General features: G+C 41.4%; 1 protein-coding gene across 6 annotated transcripts in view; it reads right to left on the bottom strand.

Annotated features, from left to right (window-relative positions):
* NCOA2 (nuclear receptor coactivator 2) overlaps nucleotides 1-11,749 on the bottom strand; it is a 197,899-nt gene that overhangs the window by 38,329 nt on the left and 147,821 nt on the right. For all 6 annotated transcript variants that reach the window (XM_066626615.1, XM_066626620.1, XM_066626617.1 and 3 more), the window contains one exon: nucleotides 6,154-6,301. In XM_066626615.1, the coding sequence (XP_066482712.1) occupies nucleotides 6,154-6,301 (148 nt within the window). The remainder of the gene's footprint in view (nucleotides 1-6,153; nucleotides 6,302-11,749) is intronic.

The following is an 11,749-nucleotide window of genomic DNA, read 5'->3' as shown; positions in this document are numbered from 1 at the left end:
AGTCTGACTAGCACAGAATATGATATATGCCCCGTGGCTGGTGCAACAAGAGCCATGCTATTATACCAAGAGATGCCTCAAGGATGCTGGTATGATGCTGCACCAATCTCTGATGCCAGCACAATCAACAACAGGGCAAATCCCCAAAGGAGTTGAGGTGTGAGTGGAACAAGGAGTCACTAAGGTACGCTATATCCTAAATGTCTTCACATAATGGGTACAGCCCAAATGTTGGCAGAACACTGCATCAAAGCTGCTATTGAAAATAGGGAAGGAAAACAAAACTGTGAAGGGGAGGAGCTCTTTGTTGGTCATGAGCAGTGGTGTAGCTGGGGGGTGCGGGCCGCACCGGGTGACACACATGGGGGTGACGCGCACTGGGGGGGTGACACGCTAAAATCGCAGTGGTTAGGAGTAACTCCATCATATTATATACTGCTGGATGCGGAATTTCAAGCAGAATGCAATACAAAAAACCAGAGGGAAATATCTCCTTTCTATCCAATGTTATGGCCAAAAAACGGGAGAACAAAAAATGCATGGATCCCTACGGAAAGTGAAACTGAGCTGTATGGTGCGTTTACTCACGAGTAGGCAAACTTGCCTTAGGCTGTCCGAAAGGGCAGGCTGAGAGGAATCCAACGACAACAGAATGGTCCTGATTCAATGAATGCAGCCCCCAAAAACACCTGAGAAGGAAGTCCCTCCCTCCAAGCAGATGAGAGCCCTATGCAAAGCGAAACTAAGCCTCACGGTTGCATTTACTCATGAGTAAGCAACCATGCCTTGGCTGGTGTGGAAGATCAGGTGAAGGAGAGTGCAAGGCTATCAGAATGGTCCTGATCCTATGCACCTGCAGCTAAACAAGTGCTCCAGAAGGCAGCCTCCTCCCCCCACTATAAAGGATCAAAACAGAGGCTTCAGCTGATAAGATGCACTTTTTTGAGACTTGCAAAGCCAGGTGGATCCTGACAGTGATCTGGTTTAAACAGATCTTAAATTGAACTGGGCAGTCAGTAGGGCTGAAAACCTCACTGATTTTGGAGGGAGGTGTTACTGCAGGCAGGCTACAGAGGAAATTCACTTGGTGGAACAGGGCTGGCTTCTGCTTATTTAATTATTTGTTTATCTTTATTTATTTTAATTTGCCTGATGATGTCACTTCCACCATGACATCACTTCTGGTGGGTCTTGGACAGATTGTCATTCTAAAAAGTGGGTGGCAGTGCTAAAAGTTTGAGAATTGCTGCAATAAGGTGTTAGTAAGTTGACACCCAGGGGGTGTGTGTGACACCACTATTGACCACAATCACTAAAATCATAATTTGGAAGAATAGTACTATCATGTCATATATCAATCAATGCATAATTTCATGCAGAATGTGTTCTCTCTCTGTTCTATCAAAAGGTAAAGCCAAAAAACAAGTGGGAGCAGAGTGATGGTACATCACTGATGCGGAGTGATGCCCACCACCTGGGGTGTTGCCCCACCCACTGCATGGGGGGTGGCGTGCTGGCATCCTGCACTGGGTGACGCGAACCCTAGTGATGCCACTGGTGATGAGCCTCCTGTTCTCTGCTGCCATAATTTATAAAGGAGAAAACTGCAGGAAGCAAGGATAAGCAGCATGATGAGAGCCTCACTGGGGATATTGTGTGGCTGATTCCTGCAATGATGCAGCTGCAATAGGGGCTCTGTGTCACAATGATTGGCCCATGTGCTATAGTCTCCCAGCCATATATGCCTGTTCATAGTGTTGCAGGATGCTAAATGTTTCACGAGGTGCTCTTTGCATATCCCCTATTGAGGCTGGGTGGTTAGAGACTAGCATTGTGAATCAACCAGTGTGGATTCAAGACCTAACTTTGGTGGTCCCTGCTGTGGGTGTTTCTGGACAGTCATGCAAAATACGTGCACTTTGTTGGTTATGGCAAGTCCTTTGGCTAGATGCAAATCTGTCTTTTTTGGCTGTCGGCCTGCCATGGGATACCAGCAGCCTGGCTTGCCAGTATGCTGTTGAGACCCAGCTCAGGCCCTGGCAAAAGGGTTCCTTTCACCAAGCGACTCCTTGTCACAGAGAGACTTGTGCTTATTTCACATCAATGTCCACTTCCAAGAGAGCCATCTTCAACCCCTTGGTCTGCTGTAGTTAAAACATGTGTATTTGCATGAGCGGCATAAGGGGACTTGAATTCCAGGTGTTGGGATTCCTAACCATTACCTGCTTTTGCTTCTTTGGTGTACATACCTCAGCATCTTCCCTTGTAGCAGCATCTCCAGGAGATGCTGAGGCATTCTTGTGTCATGTCTGTGTCTTGCATGGTGTCACTGGGGCATCTCCCCATGATAGACTGTGGCAGCTGTTGCTGTGTTAGTCATTCCTGAGAACTGCTGGAGGGACATTTCCCAGTGGAACCTGTGCCTGCCACTGCTCCATTTGGTTCATCCAGGTTAGGCTTGGGCAAACCCCGGCCCAAGGGCTAGATCTGGCATTCAACAGAATGTGTCCCTCTGGTGATCAGAACGCTTTGTTCCTGAGTGCTGTGCGAGTGCCTGTCCCGAGACAGGGATGACGCAATGCTCTGGCCCGTCATGTCGTGTCTATGGTCCAATCCCCCAGCGGGCACTGAGACAGGATTTCACCATAGATGCAATGGGCCAGAGTGTCACATTGTCCTGATCTTGGGACAGACACTCGCACGGCACTCTGAAACGCAAAGTGCCAGCCATGTTGGGGAACGCATTCCTGGTACACAGTGGTCAGCACTTTGCCCGCTGCTGATCTAGATGGTCCTTTTCTGGCTGTTGGCATTAGGGCTGGAGAGGCTGTGATGAATGGCTTCTTGACTGTGACAAAGCTGAGCTGGCATTAGGTTACCACACTACAAATAGTAGTCTGTGTTGGGGTTTCAAGGGTTTCAAAAGATGCTAGCAGAGTTACTAAGAGGGCTGCAACCAGCATGGGTTCTTGGTTTGAGTTCCTGTTTTTCCCCCTTTGTACCCCTTTTCCCCTTCCACTTTGTACCGGACAGGCTTCAAATATGATGGATATTGCATGAACACAGTGATGTTTGTGCAACTTTGGCATTTCACTATTAGGTACCTAGAAAAGTATTTTTTCTGGATAGTATCCCATAATACACTAGAAGTTGCATTCAAAAGCAGATGGAATTTTCACCCTTTCAAGTGAGATATTTCAGACAAATCTGCCCTTCTGCATAAACAAAAGTGTTTGCTGACATCTTCTACAGCTCTAAAACTGCTTGAGTATTTGCAACCAACAAGGCTCAAAGTGAAAAGCAAGTTTAATGTCACCTCAAGGAACACACAGAAAAAGAAAAATCACAACACTGTTCTAAGTGTGGGAATAAAAAATCCGACTGAAAACAAGATCAGCATGAGATCAGTCTAGTTAGGATTTGTATAATCATGCAAGTGGAAGCGTATAAGGTAGAGATGGGGAAAAACAGAGGATGGCTTTTCTACATGACCAATAAACATATGTCCAACTCCATTTTATCCTTTGTGCAACAGACACAAGTGATCATAGCATATCATACACACGTGTGTGTGCCACTCAACAATAGGGATATGTTCAGTCCAATCCATTGCCTTCCTTGTGTAAACAGACATTCCCCGCCAGACACTAGCTGGTTGCACATTCTACTGGAGATAGATTGTCTCTTCTTTGCATTAAGTGCCTCATTGTTGTGTAAACTGACACTCTGCTGCAGGCTATGAGAGACCTGATTGCCTTATTAAGAGCCTCTTTGTTTTGCTTTGACCACTGTTGTATATGCAACACAATATAATAAAATAATATATAAAATAATATAATAAATATATATAATATAATAGTTATATATAATAAAATATAAAAATAATATAGTATATAATAATATAATAGTTGTCTGCTATTAAGCGGACTGTTAAGCAGCGTACGCGTCTGTGTGTGTGTGTGTGTGTGTGTGTGTGTGTGTGTGTGTGTACATATATACAGGGGGGGAGAAGAGAGGAGACGCTATTTTGTATAGAGATACCTGTATTGCTATTTGCCTTTGCTATTGTCCAAGTTTAATTTTTAAAAGCGAAGTCTAGTTAGATTTGTGATAACGTGTAAATAGAAGTCATGTAAACTTTGTAAAGACTCTGGGGATTGGTTAACTCAGATTAAGTGACTTCTAGAAGTGGGGAAACCCAGATACAATTAGTAAAGAGGTACCTATGTGTTATTTTTCTATTGTGTTGCAGCACATTTCCAGTCAGCTTGTAAAAATGATTAGGGAGGCCCCCTGCCTTCTGCCACTTAAGTCTTTCAGTGGATGCATGTCAGAAATTGAGCAGAATAGACCTGATGCAATTTGGTGGTGCCTCAAACCTCATGCAAGGAATCTTATCTTGGGAATCTAGAGAGAGAAGCTTTGCCTTGGGAGTAGCTGGACTTACAGCATTCAATCCCAAGGTACGTTTCCTTCTTCCCCTTTCTGGATTGCATCCTCTGCATGAACATCCAAGGCAACATAACCATCTCTCTCACATTCATGGCACAGGCAATAATTAAAAAAATGCGCTGTAACACTTAAGTAACTTTCTACACAGTGGTTACTATATAGTTAAGAACAAGATATTCAGGAACAAGATATTCTTGAGGGAAGATGCCTACAAGAAAGCTCTTTCAAGGCTTTCCAAATTCTCTGCAGATTTTCATTAGCCCATGGAGAAAATTTTCATTAGAAAGTGAAGACTATCCATGGGCCTGGTACCCACAAAAGTTCCTGAGGAATTAAACACTTGCAAAATTGAGTACTGAAGAAAAAACCCATTATCAACTATATCTAACAGGATTTTTGGCACTGGTTTAAACATTCCTTTGTGGTGTTTGCACTGTAAGTTCTGCAGCTGAGAAATTTAAACTTTGCTCTGCTAGTGGCATGAGAAAGAGGGGGGAAAACAGACTAGAAAGAGAAACTGTCAATCAGTTCTAGAAAGCAAGAGATGAACAAAGTGAAGGAAAAAAGTTATGCAAAAGAATACCAAAAAACCCCCAAGGACAATTCCTGTTTCTTGAATTGTACTCTACCTGGAAAAGCCTTAACTTTTTAAATATTTTCAACTCAAAGCCTGGCATTTCTTTTTTAATTTACTGCCTCAGCAACCACCTAGGAAATAATCAGTGCCCTTTAATTTTAAGAAAAATAGTTGCAACTTGTCAAATGGCCATTTTTGTTTGTGAGTGTAGTCTCAAATTCAGTAATCACTTAACTTAGGGTCCATAGTGCTTACCCTTTTTTTTTTTTTGCAACAGTCAGCACATAATAGCTATGCAATCTTATTAAAGCTATGTAAGCTAATACAATACTTATATCTCACACACATGTGCAATTGCTGATGAGAAAAATCATACAAAAAGCTTTTTAAATTGAAAGAGAATTGCATACTTAAGAAACAATTGTCTTAATGTATCCATATTCAATGCACATTACACTGCACATGTAATTGTCTTTTTTGAAAGATATATTAAGCATGTTAATAATGTACATTAATTGTATGTGCATTTTGAAAGAGAGAGGTAATCACTTTGTTGCTTACAAAAAGCTTGTATTTACAAAATGCAAAGCATGACCCACCATTCAGTGCAACTCGCCCACAAGCAGCAAGTTGCCTTGCATCAGCAGACCCAGGAAAAGTTCTGGTGCCAAGAAGTTGATATTGGAGGGGGGGGGGAGAAGAGGGGAGGAGACCAGGAGAGGATTCTGTCAAGGCTGGGTAGGGGGCAGTATTGGTGGCAGCAGTGCACTGATATCTTAGTCTCCTTCCTGGCCTCTATTTGCTTTCCCACATCCATTTGAGTTGCACCAGCAAAATAGCTACTTGGGCAGTGAAAACCTACCCCCCCCCCCCCCCCCATGACCAAAGGAACAAATGTTTAAATAGGACTGGTCTGCCAAATCAATAGATTTCTGAGCCCTTGCACAAAAGGTATCATAAAGAACACAAGGAAGTATGCTGTCTATTTTGTTGTCATGCAACAACCAACCCAGTTAATAAGGCTATCAGCTTACAAAAATGCAAGGTACAGTACACTGTGCACAGCTGCAGCTGTTCCTAGAAAGTGAGGGTTAAAGGTAGTCAAAATATTCTTGGAAAATTACCTGTGAAGCATATGCAAGGATACTACATGCTGAGGTTCACTTGAAGGTTGAGAACGGATGAGTCTGCTCTTCGTTTGGGCAGAAACAATAGTGCCATCAGACAAGGAAAATCGATAGACGGGACTGAATGCTAATCCCTGCCTCAGCACTGTAAGCAAGCAAAAGACACAACAAAAAAAGGAGTAAGAAACCCAAACTGCTTCTGGATTACTCACATAAAATGTGAACTCTGCTTTTATTGCTTTCTTTAAAGGAAGAAGAATCTGTAATTCCTTTTGCAAAATCAGCACAGTTTTGTTAAAGAAAAGCTAATGTGCAGATGAAGACCAAAGAGTAAACTTAGTAAAGTATTAACTGCAAGACAATTTAATACGGTGCCAGCACTGAAAAACTGTACACTTATCAGTGAATTTTCCTTTGGTAGCTTCTCTGAATAGCAGCCTGAAAAAGGAGTGATTTTATCCCCTTCACACCAGGAAGCAAAGACTCAGAATTTCTAGCCTGGGAGAAAGTTAGCCCCAGCTACCTTCAGGCTCCAGAGAATTAACATAAAACACTAAAACTCCTTCTGCTACAGTCAAACTAGTTAAGAACGCTGACAGGGATGAAGATGTTAGCTAGGAGCAGACCTTACAAGGAGAAAATATACAGACTACCATTCTCAAGGATGAGCAACTCTTGTTGCCAAGCTTAGCCACAACATGACAAAAAAAAAAAGAATGCATTGCCTAGATTTCAATCAGGTACACCTGCAGTTAGCTAGAGGTGGTAGACATGAATCTGAAAATACTTATGAATGGACACACAGACAAAACTAGGCATTATTCACTGTACCATAGAGTGGGTTGGCACATGCATGCAAATGAATTCTACACCCTACCTCATTGCCATGCCTCAAAGTGCCTAACATTAAAACAGATAAAATATATTTTGTGGGAAATCATTGTTTTCGGTTCAACTCCCTAGCCCTCCCATGTGGCCCTGCAGCTTTGTGTGGCTTCTCCAACCTCCATGGCTTGGTTATAGTAGACTCCACCTTCCAGATGGCAGACATTCCTGATGCACTGTGCTTGTGGCTAATTATTTATTTTAAAGGATTTTAATACTGCTTTTCTAAAAACCCAAAGCAGTGATAAATGACTGGAGTATGAATTCACTTTGGGGTAGGAAGGATCTGATGTAGGCTAACATTGAGATGCGGTTTTCATTTAAAACTCACCTTGGCTATTGATCTCACTTTGGCTATGAACTCACTGAGTGGAATTTATCAAGTCATTGTCTCAGCCTCAGTACCCCATTAGTGATATGGAGATAACACTGAACACATAAATAAGTTGCAAGAGTTTCTGAGATAAACATGTGATTCAAGCAGCCTTCCTCAGTGGGGTACAAATATTAAGATGCTCCCTCTCAGCAGACTTGCCCCCCGACTTGTAAGCAAACTTCTCTGACTCTTAACCACTGTTTATTATGTCTCTATGGATATTAACCATGGTTAATGCTAATCTTAGTTTGTTCCCAAACCAGGATTTGAATCAGGGTTTGAAGTCAATTTCAGTTCCTGAATTTGCACTCAGCACCAACCATGGCTAAATGTTGGTGCAGATAGGTGGTTACAATAAAGTAAGCTGAATGTGTACAAATTGGTGGCCTTCCTCTAATAGTTTAACGATGTTAAGAGACAAGCAGCATTTCATCTGCTTGAGTCTTAAAAGACATATCAGGTAAAATATACTGTGAACATGAGTCAAGCGACTACAAGATCTACAGTTGGCAATAAAGATCATAATAGTAGTTTAGGAAAATACCTGATCTGACTGGAGAACAAGAAGCAGTGACCAAGGAAAGAATTCTGATTCAGTATAGCTATATTTATAAATTTTTAAATTTTAAGTATAAAAATATTTTAACAGTTACACATTAAATGTATAACAAAAATACACATACCTCTCCTAAATCTATGTTCTTGGTTTGGGGCATCATTAAGCAAATACCAGGGGTACCATGCATACAAGTTAGGCACTGTTAAGGCCTATTGATTTCATTGGGAAACTCAAGCAGGTGCTTCTCTTCTGCTGAAATCAATGGGGCTTAAAAGTGCTTAAGTCTGGGTGGACTGTTCTCCAAGTATTGAGAATGTCTGGCATACAAGTTTAAACAGCAAAGGCGGATTCTAATTGCAAAAGCCTAGTCCTTATTGAAATCAATAAGAAAAGAGTACTCAAGAAAAAGTTACCACAGAAAGACAAGATCTTCTAGAGATCTGCATTTTCAAAATACAGAACTTCAATTCAATTATCTTCATATGCATCTTAAACTGAACCACTTTTAAAATTCTACTGTATTCTACAGTAAATTGTCCAATTGTCCAGGACCTTTGGGAACAAGGAGTTATGCTGGATTATCAGAAAGTTATTATCCTGCCCTCGATATTTGGGGCAAGTATCACTGCTTACATTACTGCCTAGATGTTGTGATAAGGACACTACTTGCATTAATACCAAGTCATTTGGGTTCTCCAGCTTGTCTTGGAGAAGCCACTGCTGAGCCAGGTGCTACTATGCCTACAAAGGGCAAGACTGGAAATCTACTTTCAAGCTGGGAGTGTTCGCAGACAATTTTGATGGGAAAAGTGATGGGAAAATCCCTCCAGAAAACACAAACAAAAAAAACTTTTGAACACACATCAAATGTTTGTGTTTTGGGTAATCCTAAAAATAGTTACATTTTAAAGATTTATCTTTAATAGCATTCTTTTCATTTCCATGTCATTGGGCACAAAAGCCCAATTTTCATTGCTGACCCATGATGCGTTTGCAATTTTCCTGCATAAATCACCTAGCATCAAGTGCCATTCAGACTCTGACATTGCTAGACAGGTTTGCTTCCTCCTCCAACTTGAAACACTGGTATGGTTGGATTTTTTCCCTGTCTTTTAATTGTCTATCATGCTACTATATTTTATTATTATTTCAGCAGGAGGAAAACAGGAAACACAAGTTAAACAACCAGGAGAGCTTATGCAGAGTAAGAGTGCAAAGAAAAAACAAAGTCTATGTTAAGTGAGGAATAATGTACAGTAAAATAATTTCACACTGAAAGTATGTCATTGTTTTAGTTTAACCTTTGGGGAAAACTCAGCAGCAACAGTCCTTTCAGCAGAGAGCAGGAAATTCCAACACTCCCTTGTCAACAGCATTGATATTAAGATTTCTAAAGTTAAGCCATTTTCAGAACTAAGTTAGGGGGTTTCACTTTACAATCACAGTCACTGGAATTTAAGGTTTTTAAAATTTTTAAACATGCCCCTTTGGCAAATTACTAAAGTTCATAACCTACCCAATTTTTTAAAAAATGCTCAAATATTAACACAAGAGTTAGTTTTAATTTATTATACTATAGATAGCATAACATTTGGCACAGAATTTGTGATTCTGTTATGATAGAATTCACTACTGCATAAGATTCTTGTTCCAGAATGTCATATTCCAGATCCTTCCAGAAGGGCAGCTGTGTTAGTCTACTGCTGAAAACACAAGGAGTCTTGAAGTTTGTTAAAGACTAACAAACATATTTCAACATAAGTTCTCTTGGACTAGAGGCTGCTTCATCAGGTGCATGAAATGTTATGCAGAGTTACCTGGGTGATGGCACTCCATGCAAATTATAAAGCATAGAAATACTGGTGAAATTCTTCAGAGTGAAGCTCAGAAATGAATCTCAAGGGTCCATTATAGCTTGCCTTATAGTTGAGAAGAACTTCAAAAGCCCCCTGAATTCTTTTCAGTTCAGATTAAAATCTGAGCAGAAGACAACAGCCTGTTTCCTGCTCTTCATAATGGAGCTCCACTGGAGTTTGGCTATATTAAATGTGAACCAAACAAGATATTTCTGAAGAGCTTCTTCAAGACTACTAAAGTCAGTGGGTGATGCACCAGGGGATGGTCTTGCACCTCTTCCACCCATTTTGGGAGATCCAACCATTTAAACAAAGCATTAGGAGCAACCAGGGAAGATTTTGTCTGCTAACAGCTTCAAAACTCATTTAAAGGGTTACAATCCTTTAAGTGAAAGAGGATAAGTGACTACCCTCATGGGAATCCTCTGTGTGAGGATGTCCCCACATGAGTAGTGGCCTTTTGATTCCAATTTCAGGGGCTAAAGCCCTTGAAAAATACATCAGAAAGAGCTAGCAGACAAAATCTCAATGGGCTGCTCCTGATAATCTGTTTAAGAGGTTGGATCTCACAAAATAAAAGGATGTGGTGAAAGAAAACCCCTTATTCATGACACTGACCCAGGGGATTCCCCATAGGGGGTGGTCTTTCCTATACCAGACCCGTTTTGGGGCAAAGGGCCTCTTAAAAATAGCACTGGGGCCAGCTAGTGGAAATGTTCTCTGCTGCCTGTTTCTCATACTATTTTTAAATAGCAACCTCTGGAAAAGGAGGGTGAAAAAGACCATCTTTGTCTCTCCTCCCTCCACACTGTTCTTAGGAAACAGCCCATGAAAACAAGCTCCTTTTTGAGCCTATGATTGGCTCAGAGGAGGAACAGTTATTTCTGATTGCTTGAGAAATAAATCACTTCCTTTTCAATTCAAAACTAAGGAAGATTGTTCATCTCTAATAAAGTGGACTCTAGTACACAAAAACTTATGCTGAAATAAGTCTGCACATTTTTATGGAGTTACAAGATTCCCTCCTGTTCAAGATTCAGGATGCATTTAAACCCAAGTGAAATACCTAAATTTTATTCCTAGAACTGTACTTGACACTCCTTACATTTGGCAATCAGCTTTAAAAAAACAACACGCACATTTCAAATGCAAATTCCTATTTTGGCAATGATCAAGTTTAGTTACTGGATTTATTAGTCCCTATTAGATCCTTCCCTCATTCCAAATTAAAGACCTAAGGAGTTTGCATGCATCAATCTTAAGTTTAATGGAACATGTTTGCAAACTGGGTGAGTGGAGAGCTTACAACTCTGGAGCAAACAGTTTCATGTGCATACCTACCACATTGATAGAGGCATACTTCTCATTTGAAGATAGAGCTGCTATATAAACAGCAAACTAATGTCTGGAAATACATACACACACAGCCCAATCCTAACTAAACACCCTGCCCCAATGCATAATTGAACATGTGTTCCATTACCCTGGAGCAAGGTGTCCAAATGGATCTTCATGGATTAGCACCAATCATTTTGTTAGCACAGAGCCAAGGACAGTAAGGGAAACGGGACATGGATAGGACTTGGCACATGCCGGTGCTGCCGAGATCTGCCACCTCCCTTCCATTTTGCTTCCCACCTACCCCTCCCTGCCCAGACATACCTCTGGTCCTCCCTGCCCCCGCCTGCCTGCACTGCCAACTTACTGGTGCTGCCAGTGGGAGGCCTGTCTACTAGCCCAGATGTTAGGTTCTGGAGATCTGTTCATAACCTAAAATTGAGATGGTTCAGAACAGCCAGTTCTTGCTGGCTCTGTGCTATCACACCTGCGCATAAGCACTAGCAAAACATACATTGCATCTGTGTGAGAGTGCTGATGCAGTCATCTGCAACCCAGGGCCTGATCCTACCTTACTGG

This window comes from Tiliqua scincoides, chromosome 4 (assembly GCF_035046505.1).
Source record: "Tiliqua scincoides isolate rTilSci1 chromosome 4, rTilSci1.hap2, whole genome shotgun sequence".
Classification (NCBI taxonomy): Eukaryota; Metazoa; Chordata; class Lepidosauria; order Squamata; family Scincidae; genus Tiliqua; species Tiliqua scincoides.
Note: the sequence above shows the minus strand (reverse complement) of the source record. Positions and strands in the feature narration are given on the sequence as shown.